We start from the raw sequence: 25,399 nt of genomic DNA on the forward strand, positions 1-25,399 counted from the left end.
TCTTGCATGTATTGCAGAATCAAAAAAGATTATCACATTCCTGAATTTGCTTACTCACATTATCCTTTATTTTGACACATGACAAGTGAAACTGCTTTTTGCAATTAAAACACTTTATAAACTTAATATTTACTATGAAATTGTCCGAGCAACATTCGCACACGACCACTTCGTTCGACATATCGAGTAGTACTGTTCCAGAACCGGAAATAGAACTGGATGGATGCTGGGTTGGTAGGTGCCTTTGGGTTGCCAGAATTAGTAATCTTGGACTCTAATGCATTGTTGAGTTTGACGGTGTTGCCAGTGTTGGTCGTGGGTCGTGGGAGGCGACATCCCGGTGTATTGGGATGATGGACTGACTCTAATGGAATTGTCGTCCTCAGCATTATTTTTTCTTGAACCTATTTTTTTATAAAAAAGCATTACTTACGTTTGGATGTTATTGCGATGAAAAAACCGTCAACACAAACCATTCCGATTCATGCGAATGACCAACTAACGGAAAAATAGCGTTGACACTTGCTTCCCGCATTAATCACCATTGTACCGATGCGGGAGTCGACTCCCGCTCGTGTTTTTATAAGAAATGATCAGTATTTTTTCTTTTTTGTATTATGTTTTATTGGCATATGTATCAAGTTAATATCGACTTGTCCTTTTTTAAAAAGGTATGCAGTTATATACTACGTGGACCCCTACCTCCTCGCGAAGCTCCATAGTTTCCCGCCGTTCTTGTTTGATTCGTAGGGCGGTTTGTTTTCCTGCTGCCGGTATGTGTGGTTTCGGCTAGCCAGGTATCTATTGTTTCTACCATTGCGCTCTTGGAGCCCAAGAGGGCCTGGTCTATGATTTTGCGTAGGAGCTTCCGGTCGGCTGGTAGTTTTCTCCGTTGAGTACAGAATAATTCCCTGAATTCAGGGTTCTCTGGTATAGGCTTCTCGATATTGGTAAACCACGATTCGGTTCGGAGATTGTTCGTCGCGAGGTGTGTCAGTGGTTCCCTCTCAGTGTTATGCTCAGTGTTAAGAGGGATTTTGACAGTTGGTGGGGGTCTCGCTATCTGATGTCTTGCTATTTTTGACAACGATGTTGCACAAGATTTGTATTGGGGGGACTTGGGGGGTCTGGTTCTATTTCCGGTTCTGGAGTGAAATACGAGTTAGATAAAGGACGTTGCTGTTCCGCGATGGTGTTGATGAAGGCACTGCTGTCGCTTTCATTGTATTCTGGTGTAGTCGGCTTGCAGGGGCCTAGAATGAATGAATGAGTGGGAGGGGGGTTAATCACTTCGACCTTACAGATCCATTGCAGGGGCCTAACTGAACAGTGCAGAAAAAAGTCAGTGGTGCACATGTTTTTTTTTAAATATTCAAGTGATAACCAATATGCACGTCCCTGGTGAATATTTCGACACTTTTTTGCTTTGAAATATGTCGCCTTTTTAGTAACTTTTACCTTAAAAGTTTCATTCGAAACGCTAAAAGTACTTGGAAAAAAATTATAATAAATCGAAAACATATTAAGACTTTAACACCCTGTAGCTACGAAACAAAGCAGAATCGGACCTCTGTTGATATGAAAAATATATCTTATTTTTAGAGTGGGGAATCTCCCCACAAGAGATGGCATATGTTTTTTGACACACCCTGTAGGAATACTTGAAACAAAAGATTGTATTCAATTAGATAAAAATTGAGAAATCTGGCTTTATGGATTATCAACTTAAAGGATTTTTACATTAATTTAAGTATACTCTTTTGTTTATTTGTAATTGACTTGAGATTGAGTTTTTCTGTTGCTTTATTTGTAATATATACAGAGTTTTTCTGAGAAGGCTTAAATTATAAATTGTTATTACTTGTTATATATAATATGAGAAAGCTAATAGTATGATTTTTATTTACAAAAAGCATTCTGCCTACAAAAAGGCAGGAACGTGAGAAAAGAAATCTCTATCGAAATTTGCCTTCTCCATAATTTGAAAACGGAAATATGTCCTACGTTTTTCATCACTGTTAAACGTTCTTCATCAATAATTCTAGGTGAAATTCGCAAGGCAGTGCTACGATGTTTTTCGACTCCAAACAATTCTGGTACTTATTTGTATTTCTTCTTCAACTTGTAACACGGTATTTAATTTATTTTCATTTACTATTTCTTGATGATCCCTATCATTATTATTTTTCTTTTTTGCATTTAGATTTTTAACTGTTCCTGTTAATTCAAATCCATCAATTACATTTTTAGTCGTTGATTTGCAAGGACTAGGCCAATTTTATTTAAATACATAAATAGATAACAATTTATTTTCTAATAGGAAATCGCAATTTAAATAAAATTTAAGATAGAGAACTAACAATATAAATTTAATCAACAAATTGATATCTGGTGTACAAAAAAAAATGTTACTACTTTTGCTTCCTCTAAATGATCAAGTTTAGTCATCTTTTGAACCTTATGTCGCGTTCTATATCTATATTATACAGGGTCGTTTTTTTGTACGGAAACGGTCGATTATTTCTTAAAGTAAAAAGTTAGCAAAAATGCTAAATACAAAAGATGTAGGGCTTTTCAAAATCGATTAAAGTAAATGAAACATAAATCTGCAGGTCCCCAAAAAAATTGGCAATACAAAGTTATTTTTTTTAATGGAACACTGTATAATACTTGATATTTCGAGTTCTCTCAAAATTCTGTAAATAATTATAATTTGTGTCAAACCTCATACGCCTAAATTTAACCGTTTTCGAAATATCGTACAAAAACTATTTCCTCTTTTTTATCCTAAAATCAAATAAACTACATCAAGTTTTTGAATTACCAATGTAAAAATAAATAAGCTTTGTGTCAAAATTTTGTAGTTCATCAAGTTACCTTAGAGACGTTATAGCTCCATAACAACGCTCACGTTCTTTCATTTTAGACTTATGACATTTATATCAAATATTCGAAATTCATTTGGTGTGAATATTTGTTTGTGAAATTATGGCACGTTTAAATGAAACCAAACGTATCGAAATACTAGGGATGATAGGATATGGTGATAGAACACGGAGTTTTACCGAAGTTTAATGAACAAAAACCATCCCAATCGGGAACCTATATCCAAATCCGCCGTTTGCAAGACATTGCAGCGGTTTCATGAAACTGGGGGTGTCAAGGATCGACAAGAAGGTTGAAGGCCGGTAATTGTTACAAGTGAAGAAAATCCTTTGGATGCTATGGTAGACAGGGTTGAAAATACAACAATGTCAACCCAGCAGTTGCCTTTAGATCATCGTATGAGTCTACTCGAATGATATTCTATTCAAAAAATTAGCAAACGAGATGGATTCCGACCATATACAATTCACTTGTTACAAGAGTTGACTGAAGACGATTTTGATAGCAGAATTGAAGATTGTTTTGTGAAATAGTTATGGATAGATTAAATCAAAATATTGAAATATTTTTTTAAATGGACACTTGAACCGACATAACTGTAGGTATTACTCAGATCACAATCCACATTGAATGGAGCAGATTCACATCCAACGGCCACAAAAAGTAATTGTCTGGTGTGGCATTATTGGTGGACACATTATAGGATCCTATTTCATTCAAGAGGAGAAAGTCACTCTCTGTCAAATCCAAGATATAAAGTCAACTTGTTAGGAGATGACAGTATTAAATACCTCTACCAACGACGTATCAAACATCATTTGCAGAAAGAACAACCCAAGCATACTCTTGAAGAAGAGCATACCCGAATTACACAAGCCGTACATCAAGCAATGCAGGAAGCTGTAGGATATAAGGAGCAAATCAAGAACCAACCTATATGGATGACGGATAAGCTTGAAGAAAAGATAAGTGAAAAGAAGCTGAATTATAATAACTGGTTAGGAAATCCAACAGATGAAAATTAGCTAGCATATAAGAAGTTACAAAAGGAAGTTCGACAACAAGTAACTCAGAAAAAGAATAGTATGTGGGAAAGAAAATGCAATGATATTGAAACTTACATTGGGGGATCACGATCTACGGAAACATGGAGAACTCTGAAGGGGATGAAAACAACTACGCGTGAACGATGGACGGGAACTATATCTTTAAGTGATTGGAGGAAACATTATGAAAACCTATTAATAGAACGTCCACAGTTTTTGCAAAACAATGAAGCCGTCACTATTACAGAACCCAGAACAAACATATCCAACAACTGATAGAAAAACGGAATTCACGTGAAGAAGATACACATCTAGCTTTTGTAGACCTACAAAAAGCTTACGACTCCATCCCCAGAGTTAAACTGTGGTACATACTGGAACAACTTGATGTGGATGAATGTCTCATAAATGTAATTAAGGTGCTGTACAACAACAACACAGCTCGTGTTAAGAGCTGTAACAAACTGTCTGAGGTATTTTTTACAACTAAAGGCCTTCGACAGGGATGTCCTCTGTCGCCTCTTTTATTTAATCTGTATTTGGAAGTGGTTCTTAGGGACTGGAAGAAGAGGTGTGGGGGAATGGGCATCCCTGTAGGAGATGACTGTTTGGTTACATTGAATTTTGCCGATGATCAGGTGGTCATAGCTCAAGATGCTTACGACCTTGAATTCATGATGAGCAGGTTAAATTCGGCATACACGGAATGGGGCCTTACTGTGAACATTGATAAAACGGAATACCTAGTGACCAATTCAGATGATAAATTTGACATTTTTATTACAGATAATGCAAAGCTCAGACAGGTTGAATGGTTTAAATATTTGGGGGCACGTATAACCAGAAAGGGACTGGACCAAACAGAAGTATCTGCTAGAATAGAACAAGGGCGGAAGATTATAGGAGCACTGAATGGCATCTGGTGGGACAAAAACATAAGACCAAACACAAAAGTACATATTGGAAGAACCCTAGTGGAGTCCGTAGTAACTTATGGGTGTGAAGTTTGGACCTTAAAAGCTGAACAAAAGCGATCTTTGAATGCACTCCAAATGGACCATTTGAGACGCAGTGCGAGAGTATCTAAACTGCACAGAGTTAGGAACGTGGAAATCAGAGCCCAAATGGATGCCACACAGACAATAGTGGATAGAGTCGAACAGAGGGGCCTTAAGTGGTTTGGACACTTGCTACGCATAGAACACCAAAAATGGCCCTACCGTATCTACAGCTGGTCACCTCCTGGAAAAAGGAAAAGAGGACGGCCTAGAAGATCCTGGAATGAGGCCATCAGAAGGGCAATGGAGGACCGTAACTTGGAAGAGGAAGATGTTCTTGATCGTAACAGGTGGCGGTTAGGCGTGGGGATGCGACGTTAGTTGCGACAACCCTGGAGTATATATATATATATATTTCATTCAACTTCAGCACAATATTTGATACTTCTGCAAGGATCTATTCTTCCAGAGCTCAGACTGGAATTTCTGAAAGAGCTCAGACTGAAATTCCCGATTGTAAATCCTAATTTACCGGCAGAAAACATATGGTTTCAACAGGATGGCTCTCCCTCATTTTGAACGGGAGTTAAGAGAATACCTTGACGAAACCTTTCCTAACAAATGGATAGGACGCAGGGGTACGATTGAGTAGCCTGCTACATATGTCTCCCGACTTTACTCCGCTTGACTTCTTTTTGTGGGGTTATACAGAAAAAGGAAACTTTGTATTGCCAAATTTTTTTGGGACACCTTGTAGAATTATGTTTTTTTTTACTTTAATCGATTTTGAAAAATCCTACATCTTTTGTATTTAGCATTTTTTGCTAACTTTTTTACTTTAAGAAATAATCGACCGTTTCCATACATTACAGCGACCCTGTATATTTTAATTTAATTAATGGTTAAGGATTTAAACCAACAGATTTTATTTAAATGCACGTATAAACTGCAATTTTCAAGTGCAGATATATACAAAGTCTACTTTGTATTTATTGCGTCACATCCCTTTAGGAATTTGAAGTGCAATTATAGTACTGATAGAAAATTATTCCCATTGTTTATTAGCAAAAAATAATAGTAAACAAATCTAAGTACAAGTTAAGTACACTTACACTAAAACTGTATATTTGGAATATATGCAATGCCATATCTAAAGGAAGTTGCTCATCTATTTATATTAATATCAACAAACATTTAATTTTTTAATCCTTGATGATGGATATAATTTAATGTCAATTCAAAATTATTTAAAGTGGACTTAGATGCATTCTTGGTATATTTGTATTTAATAAAACCCACAGATTTCGCAATCGCTGCAACCATCAGAGACATTAGAAATGATAACACCACATATAAAACATAATTAACGTTATATATTTGCAGGTAAACTTGATATAAAAAACACCATTCTTAATAATAATAACTAATAATGATTAGAAGAAAAAATAAACATAATTAAAAAAAAAACAATTGATAGAGGGTAGTTCAACGTTATTTTGTTCTATTTTATAACACCTAATAAAAATAGCCTTGATTTTTCATGCAGATACCTTGAAATTAAGTAAATATATTATATCTTTTAATCCTTAAATCCTTTCTGAAATATATCAATACCTAAATAAAAATTTCGTTTCATTACAAACAACATAAATAATTCTCAAAACCCAAATCAAAAATTACGAAAATAGTACTGTTTTGTAACCTTTGCAAATATCAATATCAATCTAATCAATTTTATAATCGCCCCCCGTAGCATAGTCGTCAAGTAATATCGTCGCGTCGGGACTAACAAAATTAAGGTGTACGCGCACTGAATCGGTACCAGTCCGGCGAAGGCGGTAACTCGACTATCGTAGATGGGTAGAGGTAGGAATCTGGCCTCTACAGGCCGAAATGTTTTAGTGGACGCCGGCGCCGTCTATATGTACGATGGTCGCAGTCGCTTTTGGTGGTCGGTCCGATCCGATGCAGTGCGCGCGGAGCCTTAAGCTCCGCGCGCAATAGGTATCGGTGAGAGCGAGCGACACGTAATTTTCAGTTTACGTTGAAATAAATGTAAGCCCGCGCACCGCATTAGATCGGTGCGCCCAGTGCGCTCGGTGCGCTTCGAGCTATCGGCGGTACTCGCGCCATCAGGCGAAATCAGAGAATACATGGGATGGGGCGAATAGTCTACTATTTGGTGGAGCGGTTTTACATTAAACATGTCCGATGAATTATTAATCGAAAGTGTACGAGACCATATCATACTTAATATGCGGTTTTTTATAAAAATTTCTTACAAGCACGTAACCTATATTGTTTACTACACTTATTCAATAACTGAATTAGAAAACCTTCCGATTAAACCCATTTATTTCTCATCTCGTTTTGATTATCTCACATTATTTTGAAAATCGAATTTAAATATCGTCAAAAAACTTATCATATTATTTAATTTTTGGTTTGTTTTGACGTTAGTAATAACAGCTGATAAATAGTCATCCTATGTTACTATGTTGATCGCTCCGTAAAAGGTACAAATAGAGAAAACAATATTTATGTTTGAATAAAATATTTGTACATATATCTACCGTATGATAGAAAAAAACGGCGTCCAGTTGGATGGGAAATGACGATTGATGACATTTCCTATATAAATTTACACATAAAATGGCACAGACCTTCATTTCATGGTCATCGCTGATGCCGTTCCTTTTCGATAATACGGTACTATAAAAACTATTTATATTTTTTATTTTTTCAATTTTCTTTGACTTTTTTATTAATGACTTTAAATTTTTAAAATCTTGGTTTTAAGTCAGTAGTGAATAAAACGAAACTTGTGTTTACATTTTGTTTAATGATTGACGTTTCGACTAATTTTAATTCGGTCTTCTTTAGAATCGATAATATACAATACAATTTTATCACTAACAATGTGTTTAATATATAATTTTTTCTTACCACAAACGTAGAAAATTATTTATACGTATATTATAGATTCTGAAAAAGACCGAATTAAAATTGGTCGAAACGTCAATCATTAAACAAAATGTAAACACAAGTTTCGTTTTATTTACTACTGACTTAAAACAAAGATTTTAAAAACAAAATAAAAGCTATATATAAATGTTTGTAATGACACTTATTTAGATTAAAAAACTAAAAATAGAAGTTTTATTTGACTACTTTTCATATCTAGCTTTGTTTTTAAAGAACAAATTAAACCCTTTTGAGTTATACCAAATTTGTTAAAATCGGTTAAGCTAAGAGTCATGTAGTATATTTTATCCCCATCTTCCACTCTATTTCACTAATTTTATGTGGTTTGTTAAGATCTAAATATATTAATATGTGTTTGGTTAAGATCTAAATAATATCAATTTCCATCATAAAGCATAAAATATAAAAAGTTGCATAAAAATATAAATAATAGTAATAATACTTTATAATTTTTTGAAATGCCGAATGGATTTGACTAAATTTGAATAAACAACTCCTCGTCTATGCTCAAATATATGCTGGTGACGTACTCTCGACCGTCGATCGTGCGACTCCAGTGCGCGGCTACAATCGACTTTCCGACCGGTCGTGCCGCTCACGTCGCTCGCGCCTCTCGCACCGCTCGCTCTCGCCGATACCTATTCAGTGCGCGCAGAGCTTTTAAACCTCGTATATCGCTGAGAGTTTCGTGCTGTCAGGTCAGTTCACCTAAATTAGGCATAACGCGAAAAAATTTTTGATGCTTTAGTTTGGTCGACTGTGCGGCAAGTGCGACACCGTTGCTTGAAAGAAAACTCGAAATTTGGCCCCCATATACGAACATAAACATTTCCAATGTTAAAATTATAAATAATTTTTAAATATAGAGGATGTAAAAATAGTGTACTAAGCTTCAGCGGGTGATACTACAGATAAAAATAACATAAAGTATTCCATGAACATAATATACCCTCAGATGCTTTCTGAGGAACTTACAACCCTTGAAAGCTTTTACAGCCCCAGTGCCCTTCGTTTAATTCGAAACGGTGAACGGTTTTCAAGACATTTCCATTTAAAGATTACGATGCATCGATTTTAGTATTAGTGAATTGATAAAACATAAAGAAATTTTAAATAAATTAAACGCCAATATCTTGAAAACAGTTCATCGTTTCGAAACGACGAGCACCTTTTTTCATAAAAAAAGTTCTAGCTTAAATTTTTATATGTTCAAATTACTGTATCTATAAAGATAAAAGAAGTACCTACAACCAGTAGTACTTGACAATCTGTATAAGTCTACTGAAAGGAATTCGTTTTGAATGTTTTAATCTTTTTTTTTAATATTATTTTTCAGTGACTTTTATTTTTTTTGTATATATTTTATAAATTAAAATAAAATTTACTTTACTTTCACCATATAATATATCAAATAAACTAATTTAATAAATTAATGTCTCTTTATATTTTAGGCGACTGGATTAATATTGTAGTACATGTAGCTAAACAATTTGGATATTATGATAATACCAGTAACATTAGCCGAGAATTCAGTTGGAGTGGTATTATAGAGTATCTCAGATTACAAAATTTATGGAGCTTTTGGATAGGTGCCATTGTTTCGTCTTACAGTATCTATTTTCTTATAGGAGGATTCTTACATGTGAGTATAAAGATGCATATATAATTAATAATTTGAGCTCAAGTTGTGACATAACTAGTACTGTTTCAGATGGAGCGGAGCGTCCGCGTGTTTTTTCAAGGTCAAGGCTGTTTATCAAAATCCTGTTCTGTAGCGGCTACAACGTCTCCATAATATGCTTTATTTTTAATATCTCGGTTTTTATATTCCTCGCAAGAGACATCCTATATACCTACTTCTTTGATTTTCCACAGCGTATATTAATAATTCTGTTTCAATTTTAAAGGTACTTATTGATTTACAGCTGCAAAGACGCTTATCGAAATAAATAGCAACGCGGCACTTCGTAGCCCGCACGCGCGCGGACGCTCCGTCGAAGCGAGGGCTGGACGGATGGCGTCGGATGAAATCATCCGGACGGAGCATACGCGCCCCATGTGAATTTGTTCATTTAAACTTATGGTACTTGCCCGAACTCGCGCGGTCGCACGGTCCGCGCAGGCGCTTCGCTCCATCTGAAACAGTACTCACTAGCTTTGTTCGGGTTCTTGTTATTACCGATTCTGAACCGTCCTAGAACTGTAATGCGTATGCGCAGAAGGAAATATGAGACATTATTTCATTTGCGCATGTGCTGCAGAGTTCTAGGACGGGTCAGAATCGGTAATAACAAGAACTCGAACAAAGCTACAGTCTAATAAATTTCTAGTCAATATGTTTATTTTTTATCACTGTTGACATGTATTGACTATTTTGGTTCGAAATATCTTGAGAAGGGTTGCTCGTAGCGATTTTTACCAAGAGGCCTGTTTTTCGTTAAAACTACCTGGTTCAACAAAACATACTGAATTGCTTCCATTTCCTTTCACCCCAACATACTGAATTGCTTCCACTTCCCGTTTAATATACATTTGTATCTTATATGCACGCAATATGTAATTTACTAGAAGGTCTTCATACTTTTTTAGCTGCTCCTTGTATTGTACTAATATTATCTAACTATTTTCTTTAATATTACTTACCATTGTTTATTCATAGAAACTTATATTGCTTTTCTTTTATTCTTTTGCTACTTTATAAAGTTTCAAGATTGTATGTAGAGATATTCATTAGACTTATTCCTTGGATATATATTATTAACACTAAAAAAAGAGTTTCGGACTTCCATTTTCTTTATTTATTTGGCTTACACAACGTAAGTATCACTGACCGATATCAAGTGTGAACTAAACTAGGTCTTTTTTTTTGGCGAGGGGGTGGTTTAAAAATCTTTTATAGACGAATAGTGATCATTCCCATCACCATCTGGAGGAAGAGAATTAGGAAGATTAGACATGACATTAAGGGACAGGTTGTGTTTTCTTTTTCTGGAAGGGCGCCCACTTTGAATTCTCTGTCCCCCCATTTTAGCATTTTGTATCTTTCTTCTACTGCTTGCTGTAGGCTGGACTTTTATTAATTTTGTTTTTCGTTTGATACACTGCTTGCTAGCTAGGAATGAATCCAACTGACTACCTGTGTTAATTGCTCTTAGGCTTCCAACAAACTTTTTTATTAACTCTGTATTACAACTCTCATGTTTTGCTAAATCTGCAATACGGCTAAACTCCCTTTTCAGACTTTCCACTACATTTTTATGTTCTTCGCTACCTAAAACAAAAAATATTAAGCAAGTAACAATATTATAACTTTTAGATTATCTTACAAGGTTTACTTCCAATATTTTCAACATCAGTTATAGAATCCGATTGGGTTTGATTACTTGCGTTTAAAGTGGTATTGCATTCCCCAAATGCAACCGAATCGTCGTTTTTGATCATGTTTTTAAAAAATGAACATTTTTTTTTACCAGTGGCTAGATAAACAATTATTTGTCGGTCATTTTCCGTTAACTGGGGACTCGATAAAATATTGATGCTAAACGAATTTTCTACAGCACATAAATGTTTGCAAAAGGCCCCTCCTGTTCCACTAGCGCAATTGCATAAGGCGGAATTTGTTAGAACAGTATAATGCATATTTTTGTCTTCAGCTGAAGAAACTAAAAAAGTTTCATTATCTATTTTTTTAACTATTAGATTTCTAATTTTATCTTTAAATTTTAAGTAGTTTAAATTAATTTTCGTTATTCTGTTGCTAGCAAATGATATCAGACGTCTTTTATGGTAACATTCCAGAATATTGGTTATAAAATCTAATACCACAGCATTAAAGCATTTACATCTTTCCAGTATAATATCTTTCAGTACTCTGGTAGATGCTTCAACAAAGTTGTTTGTGTTGTGAACTTTAGTACACAATGATTTTCTATAAAAGTGACACCACTCGTTCCTTCTTTCCCACAAATTTTTAAGATAGTTGATAAAATTTGGGTATTTGCATTTTTCACATAAGGTACCAAATAATTCCTCTGTTTCTTCTTCACTTTGTGCATAAAGTATATAACGGAATTCCATCATAAGTTTTTTTCTTTCTTTAATATCTATGTAATTTTTTGCATCCCACAACCATCTCCACACAGCCTGACACACGTGAAATGAACATAAAATTAAATTTTCCAACGACGTATTGTTGTGCTGCAAACGTTTAGATTTTGGAGGAATGTGCTGAGATAGATTATATTTTCCAATGACGTATTTGGGGGCGTGTCTTGTGCTGTAATAGTATATATTTAGTAAAATCGCTGCCCGGTGGCGTAGAGGTACAGCTCTCGTTTACCAATTCAAAGGTTGTGGGTTCGAATCTCGCAGCCGGCATTTCATCAGCCGACTATTTTTAATAAAATAAAAATAGTTTGGGTACCTAGGTCGACTCAGCCTTATGCCGCAACCGCACATGCGGTATTCGGCGATCTCCGATCGGGGCTTCGCCGATTTCCGATGTGTGTGGATGGGGAAGCCGGAGTTCGGCGACGAGAACGAGCGCTCGTCTCTATGTTGTTGCCATCAGAGCCCGCATGTGTGGATGGAAAGGCCAAGTCCGATCACGAGCGCTCGGAGTTCGCTAAATGCCGCATGTGTGGTTGCAGCATTATATGAGTACTTAGGATTCACAATCCTGGGATAATAATAGGCGGTTGAAGCGTAATGCTAGTCACACGTCGCCTTCCTTTATACCGAACGGCTCTAGTATGGCAAGTTGTACCTTGCTACTCCCAAGGCGTTAAACGCTATAGACGGGAGCTATTATTATTATAAAACAGTCCACCTCCGAAGAACCAGCTGCCGAAGTATGGGCAGCTATTATTCCTGAGAAAGAGAGGGTTATTTGTGGGGTATATCTAAACTAAATCCTAAAACTACTAAGCTTATATACTAGAGCCGAGCATTCACTCGTGAATTTGTTGGGTGCAGTTTTTGCATGAGGTTTTCCACTAAGAACACCTGCATTGGAGTGCTTTATGAGTGGTTGCCATATTGTTGAAATTTCTATACTTGGATTGCTAAAGATTTTATTCTTGTTATAAATGAATACGGCCTCTTTAAATTTGCGCTTTTTCCAATGGAAGTCCGAAACTCTTTTAGTTTTAATACTGAATCATTGTCTACCATATTCAAAGTAATTATATTATTGTTTTGGATATCTTGTTTTTGCCTACTAATTGCGTATTGTATTTTTATCTTAGATATTTCATCTTGCAGGCTACCATTAATTTCTATTTGCTCATTATATTTTGTAAGAAAAATATCTATATCATCCCTACAGCAGTCCTGTGGTTTCCCCTGTATCTGCTTATAATCCTCTTCATTCTCACATATATCACAAAATCATGGACATCCAGACTTTTGTTATTTATGGTTACGCCCTTTCTCGCACAAGTTCTGTGTTTCCACACCAAATATTTTGTACACAAAGTCCTCTTGCGTATCAAGTACCTTTCCCGGTAAAGGCATGATTCCGAATATGACCGCAACGACCGACTGCAACCACAGACCGCACACTGCAACCGCATTGCCGTTGCTGTCTGAGGTAGGATTAAGACAGAACACAGCGACACAGATAGTCCTGCTGTCGTAGATAAGAACTCCTCAAGGAAACATTTCAGTTTCTTCCGCAATTATTGAACTCTTGTTGGAAGAGGAAGATGATGATGATATGTTACTAATGCATACTAGGAAACAAAGAAGGTTGACAATGCCTTTGTATAAAAATAGAGTGCCAATACAAAAACATTTGTTGAGTAATGAAACCATATTTAGAAGCTATTGCCGTTTAAATAAAAGACAGTTTAATTTTTTTATCGGCTTCCAAAAAATTCATTTTGGACCACGTGTAGGTACGATATTTTCAGCGTGAAGGCCGTGAAGTCGACTGCAATACTGGTTCGTAAGCGGTAGTGCGGTTTGCAGTTAAAGCGAGGCCTGCCATTCGACGGCAATGACGCCTGCTTTAGAATGCATCCCATTGAAAACTATAGAAACCTGTAGTGTCGCCTGCAGTCTGCTGCTGCGGTCTGCAGTTTGCGGTCGTGTTCGGAATTGTACCTTAAATATTGCCTAATAAGTCTCTACTCCATGCAAGTTAACCTTGGCAACAATTAAATTTGTAAAAAATCGTCAAGAGAAAAGTAAAATAACATTGATGACAAAAAAGTCCGTTAATAACAAAAAGTTTTCATCTTTGATGTATGAATATATAAAAATAGTATTTGGGGCTCCTTTTTGGTCTTTTTTTTCATAATGACAGGTATTACGTTTCGCTTCGCATTAACTCAAGGTGTACGTCTAAAATTCTTAAAATAAATATTTTTATTGTCAAAAAGTTTTACAATTTGTAGACAAAGGTAGAGTAAACAAACAAACTAACAAAAAAGAATACCTACAAAACATTATACAAATAACATTGTCAGTTCTATATTTACTTTCAGTTTTGAGTTTTTTATATTTATATTTATTATTATTTAATAATTTTAGTGGTATTATTATGTGAAACAACGTGATAAAGCTGAAGAATGGAAATGCCAGCCCAACAAATGGTTGTCACCGGAATTAGAAAGACATGAGATCTTCTGGGGCTCAACAACTCTCTTTCTAAACGCCTCACTATCTGCTATATTAGCATGTTATATCTCTAATGGAGGGTATAGTCAAGTTTATTACAATATCACTGATTATGGACTGATATGGTTTATTTTACAATTTCCAGTTCTCTTCATAATTGAGGTAAGTTTTGAAAAGATTATTGCGTTTTTATAAAATAATATGTTTAATTATTACTCGTAGCGATTTTTACTCAGAGACATTTTTTACGTAAAAAACGTTGTAAATGCATATTTTTTTACTCAGTTGTTTTATACAGGTACGGACGAAAAGTTATTACTCTTCAAAACAGTTAAAAATATGTAGATGGCCCTCTACAAGTAGGAGTCATATTGACATGAAAATCAAATTTTTCGTGTCAAAAAACTCCTAGACACCAATTTTCAAAAAAATATTGACGTTACTTCAGAAATTATTTGGAAAAAATAAAAATAAAAATGAAATTCTAACATCTCCGAAACTAAGCATTTTAGAACATACATTTATACGGACTTTTTTACTTATTTTTATCTACAGAATATACTGCCGAAGTTTCCGAAATACAGTTCGGACCACCCCGTATCATAAGATAATTGCAAAAACCTTTACTGACCGGAATCCCGACACACTAATTTACGAATTATTTCCAAGTTTACCTTGTCTAATATACTTTAATGTTGATATTGTAAGATATGTATTAAAATATTCAGTTATTACTTATTTAAATAATTACTATTTTACACATACTTAATTAAGAGTTTCTATTGTGAAATATACTTATATAGCATCCTTGTATATATATTTTTAAAGTAGATCAACCTAAGACGTTTATGGACTAAGACTACTAGATGGCAGGACTGGTTTCCCTACAGAAAAATATTTTTTGTTACTCTGAATTTTGAAGCTACCAATAAAAACAGAGAAAATAAAAATCGATATTTTCGGACTGTGTCAATTGGTTACTAATCGACCAGATACTTTTTGTCTATTAGATATGCTATAAAAGTTGGCAATTATACAAGTCGACCATTGTAAATACCCGACAAATTCTTCAAGGCCGACAAGGTCGATGCTTCTCACTGATAAGAAATAAAAATGTTTGTTTAGATAATTTTCGAGGTATTTTTCCTTTCTGAATGCACATTTTAAAGTATTTTATATTCTTTGTCCCCTTGACCTATTATCCTGGTCGCACGTATGGAAGTTCTCTGTTTCTTCTAGTTATAGAAAATGTTCTTATTTCTTTTTTCTTTGTAGGTGTAGTGTAAAATTAGATTAATTTATTAAGTTTAATTATAGTGTTTAGTGTAGCATGTTAGTGTAGTCTACCAAAAAGAGTTTAGTAGTGTTTTTATAGTTTATTTTGTAGTTAAGTAGTAGGTGAAGGGATAATTTTGTTATTTTTTCTTTTTGTTTGATAAATTAGTAAGTTTGATAATTTGTTCAGTGTAGAATACAAGAATAAGTAGTTGTGTAGTGTTTTTAAGAGATTATATTCGTTTATTTTGTAGTTGAGTAGTAAGTGAAGGGGTATTTGGGTATTTCTTCTTTTTGTTTTTCTTGTAATAATTGTAGTAGTTCTATTAAGTATTTTGATAGATACACTATATCTTCCATCAACTTCGTTGAAAAGTGCTTATAATCTTGGTTTTCTGGTAGCAGAATATACGAAAAAAAATCTGATCAAATTTATTTGAAATTAAATTAATCTAGCCTTATTAATCAAATTAAACTAGTCAAATAATAATAATAGTTAGTTTCAAAATACTATCTTCTTCTTAAAGTGCCTATCCTCTTTGGATGTTGGCTATCACATTGATCCATATTACTTTGTTCACTGCCGTTCTGAACAAAGCTGTTGACGTCAATCCGGTCCATGTTCGTAGATTTCGCAGCCACGATATTCGTCTGCGTCCCGCTGATCTTCAAAATATCTCGCTGATCTATCAAAATACTATACAGGGTGAGTTTCCTACGATGTTCTCTATGGGCATCTTGGAAACTACTGGAGATAGAGAGTCGGTTAATGGGAAAACAATTGCAGTTTTGTGGGGTCATAAATATGCGCCTTTCGGATTTTTGAAAAAGTTTATCGCTTACTAGATATTTCGAAAAAAAACAAACAAATTTTGGCTATTTTAAAACTTGTCCCTAATTCCATTATAAACTATTTTAGACAAAAAGTTAGTTTAGATAATCACACACCTAATGAGTTTGTGTTTTCTGATTTTTTCTAAAGCCTGTAATTTTTGACCATAGTTGGCCATGACTTCATAAAAATCGCCATTTTTAAACTTTTCGGCGATATAGGTATATGTTTTTTTCGAAAAATTACAGTTAGATACAGAGTTATAGTTATAGCCAATAATTCTTTTCTTTCTTGGCTAATTTCACTTAGTTAGCATGGTATTCTTACTCTTGTTATGATTTATAACATAAAAACATAGAATATATTATTAAACGGTTCTTTACGATTTACATTACGCAAACTAAAACTTCATAATATCACTACCCCATACAATTAAGTTATTTTAGAAAATGTTCTCCCGTACCGCCTCTTCGAGGGGGCCCATGCACCACTCCGATCCCTGAGTTTGCATAATTGTGATATAAATAATTTTTAACATTTCTTTCATTATGGGGGGCGGGTGTCATAATGAAAGGCATGTTGGAACCACCCTATTGATGCGCGACTATCTAAATTTAACTTTTCTAACATGTCTTGAAAACCGTTCTCTAAAAAACGTAAATAACGTTCACCGGTCAACGTATCCTGGAAAATGTATGGCCAAGAAAAGTTGAACCAATAATCCTACACGCTTTTCTTCATTTAAAAAATTCATATTTACAATTTTTGTTTAAGCAAGTTGCAATTTTTTGAACATTTAATGAAGAATGTAAAGAGATTTATGTTTTCAAAAAAAAATCGTAAAATTCGTAAAGCACTCAATTTAGAATAAAATAATCTAAGAATGAAATGATTCTTTTATAAACCTGCATTAAATCAAATTAAAGTAGGTATGTAACTTTTTCTAAATATTAATTAACAGTAATTAGCATTATCATAAATTATAAAAAATGTACCAACATATCGAAATAATAATTTCTTTCTTAATACGGTTTAGAATTTTTAAAATAACAGGCAAAAATAATTCACAATCTACAATAAAATAAAAATTTCGTTTAAATTTCTTAATCAGCTGATCACTATTAAAGATGCAGAAACCCGGGCTATATTATTACATTACTCTGAAATAACGAAAATAATCGATATCTTTGACTCTGCCCCGAAAGGTTCACGATTTGTCCTCCAGCTGGCAGCACATTTTGTCTAGTCGGTTGAACAACTTTAAAATATATAAACAAGGATAGCATCTAACTACTGCGTGTTCCTACTTCTAACTAGTACATAAATTGTTAGTGAGAAAACTGCTTAAATTCATCGAACTACTTTAAGATAATTTTATATCATATAATTGTACTCTAATTGTATAATAGTAATCGTCCTCTAAAAATATTACAAATTAAGTATGTATGTCTAAATGCCTTTAGAAAAATCGTATCTGTTGAAAAAATACTAAAGTTTTAATAGATATATTTAGATATTTTAAATAGTTTGTTTCTTTGTTCTTTGTGTTTTTTTGGCTTCTGGCGACGGAAAGAGATATAAACTTTCCGAAACGTTAAGCATTTTTCTGTCCGGTAGGCACATTTGTTTATTAGTAAAAAGACGCTGACAAGTTGGTCTCCATTGACAAAAGATAACTATTTTATTTGGTAGATTTTCTTTCAGTGCAAGTGGCGAAATAACCATAGACATAGGACTAGATTTAAAATTATTGTTGACATTTTAAACAAAAAGTTTATGCGAAATAATTCTTTTTTAGTTGCGATGTATCGTTTCAAAGAGTATTTCATGTTACTTGTACACATGTAAAACAAACACACAGATTGACATTTAAACCATTTTCGGTTAATTGTTTAATTTTTCAAATGTCATTTTTTTTAAATGATAAAGTTTTGAGCTTTGCTACTATATTTTGAAACTTTAAAAATTAATGAATTTATAGTCTGTTGTCACTAGGGTGTAGTTGTAATTATTTGATCATAGGTTTCATGATTCTATTACCTTTTTTAAAATTGAAACCGGATATATATCTATTTTATTTTATTTTCAGGACTACGTTACTTATTGGCTCCATAGGATTTATCATTTTCCTTATCTTTATAAAAGATTTCATAAACTTCACCACAAGTACAAACAGCCAACAGCATTCTCGGTTACTGCTATTCATCCTGTAGAGTCCCTCCACATCCAGCTGTTCTTAGCGGCTCCACTATTTCTTTTTCCAGTTCACTGGCGTAAGTATGTTTTTATTAACAAGGGACAACAATCATCGTAATCGCAAATAAAATAGTCTTAAGTAAAATGACAATGTTTGGTTGGTTTAAAAAGATACTTTTACAATATGCTACTTGTAACTTTATTTTTATTTTGTCAAAATATATCTAAATATCTCTAAGAAAGCCAAAAATATATTTTTTTGAAATATTTTTTGTTATATGTTATAATCTTTTTTTACTATCATTGTAAAATAATCGAAAAAAAATCAAAAATCAGACTTTTTAGAATGTCGAACACATTATAAAACACAAACTTTCTAGATATCTTAGAACCGGATGAGGGTCCCAAGTATTACAATATTTACTAGATGGAGGTTTTTGATTGTAAATAAAAAAATTAATAGTAATGATATTGCGGATCTATCGAGATTTAAGGATGAGAAAGATTTTCCATTGTTGCTCTCTGCATTAACTGCATACTCATCATTTTGTATAATGTATTTAGGAATGTAATATTTATTCGAAACCTATGTATTTACTTTTCAGTTCCATTTTATACTGTCACGTTCTACGCATATTATCATGGAATAATCGATCATTCCGGAATTAATTTCAAGGCTTATTGGTGGCAACCATGGCAACCCGATGCTATATTTCACGATAACCACCATCAATATTTCCATGTCAATTTTGGATTCAACATATTTATTTGGGATAAGGTAAGGTTACATTATAATATATTCAATTCAAAACATATTAATTATTTTAAAGGAAATATAAAAAGATCTTTGTTGGTACAGTATTATAAATACTACTTGGAACGCGAGCAAGAAGGGCAGTTTTAGCCAAACATTGCCCATCTTACTCGTACCGTTAATGGTTAAAACTGATAAGAACATTCAGGGTCGCCGACTGCGCGTGTGTTCGGGTGCTCTAGCACCCACGAGAGGAGTAACCGTTTTTAAATAACAAATATTGTAATATTTGAGTGGCGTTTTCACCCTCTTGGAATTTGAGATTCGAGAAACCCCTCCTTATCAAACCTCTACACCACACAGTCAACCCGTTTGCCAAAAATCAGCTTTAAACGTCAAACAGTTTAAGCAGAATCGTGATTACTCAATGGTCATATTTTCTGAAACACCCTGTAGAAATTTAAAAAAAATCTTAAAATATGTAAAACAACAAAATAAGATGTACGTGTTTAAGAGTTTTTTTCCGAAAAACTCACCGATTTTTAAATAAAAAATATTCTAATATTTGAGGGGTGGTTTCACCCCCTTAGAATTCGAGTTTCGACACCCTAAAGTCAATTCGTTTCCCAAAAATCAGCTTTTTACGTCAAGCGCTTTAAGCAGGATCGTGATTAATCAATGACCAGATTTTTCGAAACACCCTGTATACATTTTTAACAAATCTTAAAATATGTAAAAACAAAATACAATATACGTGTCTAAGCGTTTTTTCGGAAACGGCCGATTTTTAAATAAAAATATTGTAATATTTGAGGGGTGGTTTCACCCCCTTGGAACTGGAATTTCGAAAAATCCCTTCTTATCGAACCTCTACACCCTAGAATCAACCTATATGCCAAAATTGAGCTTCTTACGTCGAGTGGTTTGAGCAGGATCGTGATTAATCAGTGAGTCAGTCACTTAAGGATTTTATATATTAGCTTTGATATTAGTATAGATTTGTCGATCGAAACCCTAAAGCTGCCTCCTCCAACCCAACCCATCCCTTCACTAGTAGCTCTTCTCAGCAATTTTTAGCTTCATGCATTTTGTATCTCTATATAAAATACAGTATCTGCCTGTTTTATTGCTGCCCTTACACGATTGTAATGGGTAGGTATATTTAATATTTTCACCGGTAATTTTCACAAATTCGTATCTGCCTCGGTATAGCTCGATATCTGCACTAAAAAGTTTTATTTCTGCACAACTCAAATTTCACTCAATAAAATTGCAAAAATTACTTAAATTTATATGGTATTTTCTTAATTTTGTTGTTTCTTATATAAGTAAAAAAGTGTAATAAATACAACAAATGTAACATTTGGAATGAATATCTAATGAGCACCCACGAGGTTTTATAAAAGCCGGCGCCCTTGAGAACATTTGAGGGTGCTTACATTTCCGAAGGTTGCTTGTGACTCCCAAAAAAAATTTTAGCTATGGAGGCGAATAAAATATATTATGCTCTAATAATCTAGTTGGCAAAAATATGAAATTTTATGTGAGTACCATAAATGATAGTTGACAATAAGCTTCATAAAAAGCTTAAAAAAATAATACATTTTAAATGTATTAACGTTCGGGTTGATTTTTTATTGATGCCCCCTAACGGACAAACGAAGCACTTTTGTATAAAGATAAATTGCGCCCAATGAACTTATTTTGGTTCCAAAAATAAGTAGTAATTCTTTATCTACGGAATATTGGGACACCCACTTTAATAAATAATTAATATCTGTAGATAAAGGTAAAATACTATACATTCTGTATAGGTGCCGATACCGCGTCAAAAGTTTTTTAATAGAATAGAAATATTTCATGATTCATCAGAGAATGGAGTCCATTTATTTTTGAGAGGATTTTTCATCATCGCAAATAGTCAAATGGTTCTTGAGCATTCGATTTTTAGAAAACTGACACTGTTAGCTAGGAACAATTATTTTTAAATTTTTGTTTCTAAATTATCTTTTAAACTATCAATCTCATATTTTCTCTCACATTTAAATTATGTTTTATTGCTTTTCAAGATTCACGGGACGTACAGAAGAAAAGATCGGGTGTACAGAGAAGACTTGTTTTACGGCGAAGGTAAATCAATAGACTTGGCAACCGCCGATGAGCTGAAGGAAGAATTAGAAGAAAGGCAAGCCGAAAACCCCTTGGCCTATAGGAACGACAATGATCTTTTATCATCAAGATCAGAATTGTTGACTACACTGAGTAAAAGGAAATAATCTAAACATAGGAAATTATAATAAGTGTCTGTGATTTAGTTTTTTTTGTTTCAAGATGTATGTACAAGCTAGTTTAAACCAAATAGTAAATTATAATTTATACATTCACAAAAAATAAATTTTATTTATTTACGAGGGAATATTCTCTCCCACTTTTGTTTCTTATTTTTCGACTATTTTAAATCAGTTGGTATTACCGAAATTTATCGAATATATTTAAAGAAGGTAAAGTGTAAGTGATATTTCTTCGTTCTTCTTAAGAAATTGAAAATTAAAAAAAAGGACATTAAAATAAAAATAGATTTATTGCTATTTTCCAATATTTCTTTTTTTTGAATGAAGAAAAAGAATCCCACGTATATTCATTTCTACTCCTTTCCTTCTTTATTCTAGTATTGTTATGAAATTGGATTAGGGTAGTTATGTTCATTAAAACGCCTGATGATTTTAAACAACCAGCAGTGGGATTCTTGCTAGTGACTCATTATTCTTATGATATTTTTGGGATGTATAATATAATTTTCTCCAATTTACGAAATTGGCCGACTGATATTTTCATCCCAACCAATCAAAAAATTTCCTGAAATTTATTCGGAAACTATCATGACACAAACTTGGTCTTCGGCCAGATTCGGCAAGACAGATATTAAAAGGTCTTGCTAGAGTGATAGTAAAATTTGAAAATATATCGATACATTTATATATTATGTTCCTTTCATTTTCGATTTTTTACGTAAAATAAAAAATAATATATTATACTTATATCACTAGGGCGTTCTATACCTATATTGTGACTTTCTTTCATAGATTCGTTAATATTCCTTGAATGTAGAATCGAAATAAAAAGAGCGCAAATTACGTTGGAAATGGTCGACTACATTCACAATATAATTTTGCGCATAACATATCAATCATTAATATTAATGTAGAATTTTTTAGAATTTAGAATAAGTGGGAGGGGGGTTAATCTCTACGACCTTAGAGATCTATTGTGTCCCCCTTTCTTGAGTTATAACTCATCATACAGTCCCAGGACTTCCTACGGAGACCCGTGTCCCTCACAGTCGAAGAGCTACGACCCAGGCCGGGTAGACGAAACGGTAGCTTGTGTCGCCTGTTGGGTTTAGAGCTAGGAGGTAGGCTCCCGACCCTTGGAGGAGGTGGTAGCTCGTATGCCACTTGCGGAGGATGGTCTCACGCAAGTGTCAGCCACCTCTCCTGTAGTTCTCTTTGGGTTTGGCCCCTTGGAACTTTCATTGTTACTGTTCTCAGTGTCGCTAGGGGGTTTCCCCACAGCTTCACCGGTGATGTTTTTATTACTATTATTTCAATTTTTTAGAATTTAGAATAAGTGGGAGGGGGGTTAATCTCTACGACCTTAGAGATCTATTGTGTCCCCCTTTCTTGAGTTATAACTCATCATACAGTCCCAGGACTTCCTACGGAGACCCGTGTCCCTCACAGTCGAAGAGCTACGACCCAGGCCGGGTAGACGAAACGGTAGCTTGTGTCGCCTGTTGGGTTTAGAGGTAGGAGGTAGGCTCCCGACCCTTGGAGGAGGTGGTAGCTTGTATGCCACTTGCGGAGGATGGTCTCACGCAAGTGTCAGCCACCTCTCCTGTAGTTCTCTTTGGGTTTGGCCCCTTGGAACTTTCATTGTTACTGTTCCCAGTGTCGCTAGGGGGTTTCCCCACAGCTTCACCGGTGATGTTTTTATTACTATTATTACCAGATCTCATAGTGTTCCTATGAGTCGCTAGGGACAGTCGGTCCACTTCTACAGAGCCCCGCATGTAGAAGTAAAGGGGTAAATACAATGGGGTGCCCCCGGTGCCCCAAGGTTGAGGCTGTCCGTAGCCCCGCCCGGTATCTTTATATGTCTTGGTGCAATTCCCTGGCCACGACACTACAGTCAGGGACAAGACGATGAGTGAGATGCTTCTTAGACCAAGCCAAGTGCTAGTGGGGATTCCCCCCAGCACCTGACCAGGAGCTTCCCCACCAACGACAAGGTCTTGCATCTCCTAGGGGAAGAATATTAAGGTAACTTGATACCGTCTTTTCCAGGGATCAATATCCAGGAATATTTTTCAGCAAGCATATATTTTTCTATGCAAAACATTGAGGAGTATTTCGATAAATTTTATAAAATATATCGATATTTTACCACCGTCTCTAAATTCTGTATGTGATTGTGATACACTAACCTAGCACTAACCTATATTTTAGGCTTAATATGTGTTGATATGTGTCTTTTCTCTGGGCTTATTAAATATTTTTGATTGCCTTTATATTCACTTGAAGAATTAAGTTCCAGGCTTTCTTTAATTCTTATAATAATGGTTACTTTCATGGAACTGTAAAGATCAGGATACTTAGATTCATGTTTTTCGCACTGAACTTCAGAAAATTCAGCCTGAAGGATGACTTGCAAGTCTTCGGGTTTGGTGGAAGGTGCCAAACGTGTTATGTGCAACGATACACTCCTGGGAACTGTTTTTATGGGAGTGTTTTCTTTACGCCCAATCATAAACCTGCGACGTCTTCTGAGTTGCACATTCTCCCATATTTCATCCTGCTGTAAATCAGGTTGCCCCAACAGTATATAGTCATCCATTCTATTTGCCATTTGTCATTTTCAATCTTGGCCAATGTTAACAGGTTAGCCGGATTAGCTAGCAGTTAAATATGTAAGAAAACAAAATTTTATTTTTTACATAATAAATTTAATAGTACGTTATATTACATAATAATAAGATTCCTATTTGGATATTTTTAAGCATAAGCTCTTGAGGCCAAGAAATAATTTTCTTCACAAAATAAAATCACTAGTAACATATCCACTCGTTCCGCCAGCCGCCATCAGATATGGTTTTATTTTTCTTCATAAAATAAAGAATACTTACTTATTAAACTATTGTGAGTAAATTTTAGTAAACTGTTTAAATAATAATGCCCATAAACTAATGCCGATTTTGAAAATAGTTACTAACTGTCACTAGAAAATGTCCATGGCGATACCAGCCATCTTGATTGCCATTTGCCAAAAACTTTGACCTTGCTACGAATACTGACTCAGCTACTTTAAAATGTGTATTGAACAGTTCGGTGAGTTCATTGTAGGTCTTATCTTCTGGTAATATTGGTAAAGTCAAATTATAGATAAGTTTATGTGCTTCCTCATCCAGAGCATTAAGCAACAATGCCTTCCTCTTCTCGTTGTCAGTTATGCCATTTACGGTGAAATAATTTTCCAGACGCCTTTTATAAATCCCCCAGTGACTATTTTGAGCACTGAATTCTCTCAGTTTTCCATAATATGATGGATTCTCAGTTTCCTCCATTTTTTTTTAAATCTTTCTTCAAACTATGTTTTTCTTCTTTCCAGGAATTCGGTCCAGGAGACTAACACTGATTATTTTTTATCCTCGTCGCCAATGTGAAATACTCGGTGGTTGAGTGGAATCAAACTTCTTTATATATATTTTAATAATACTATATTTTAATAATGTTTAAAATAGCCAGTATAA

At 34.3% G+C, this 25,399-nt stretch overlaps 1 protein-coding gene across 1 annotated transcript in view; it reads left to right on the forward strand.

Moving 5' to 3' along the window:
- The window catches only part of LOC115875973 (delta(7)-sterol 5(6)-desaturase erg31-like), a 33,337-nt gene extending 11,316 nt beyond the window's left edge, over positions 1-22,021 (forward strand). Inside the window, exons 2-6 of the mRNA XM_030891594.1 lie at positions 9,367-9,557; positions 14,450-14,698; positions 18,733-18,916; positions 19,445-19,617; positions 21,663-22,021. Coding sequence (XP_030747454.1) covers positions 9,367-9,557; positions 14,450-14,698; positions 18,733-18,916; positions 19,445-19,617; positions 21,663-21,869 — 1,004 coding nt within the window. The 3' untranslated portion in view covers positions 21,870-22,021. The remainder of the gene's footprint in view (positions 1-9,366; positions 9,558-14,449; positions 14,699-18,732; positions 18,917-19,444; positions 19,618-21,662) is intronic.
- The last annotated feature ends 3,378 nt before the right edge of the window (positions 22,022-25,399 follow it).

Source organism: Sitophilus oryzae, unplaced genomic scaffold (assembly GCF_002938485.1).
Source record: "Sitophilus oryzae breed Bouriz unplaced genomic scaffold, Soryzae_2.0 scaffold_1058_pilon_pilon, whole genome shotgun sequence".
NCBI lineage: Eukaryota > Metazoa > Arthropoda > Insecta > Coleoptera > Curculionidae > Sitophilus > Sitophilus oryzae.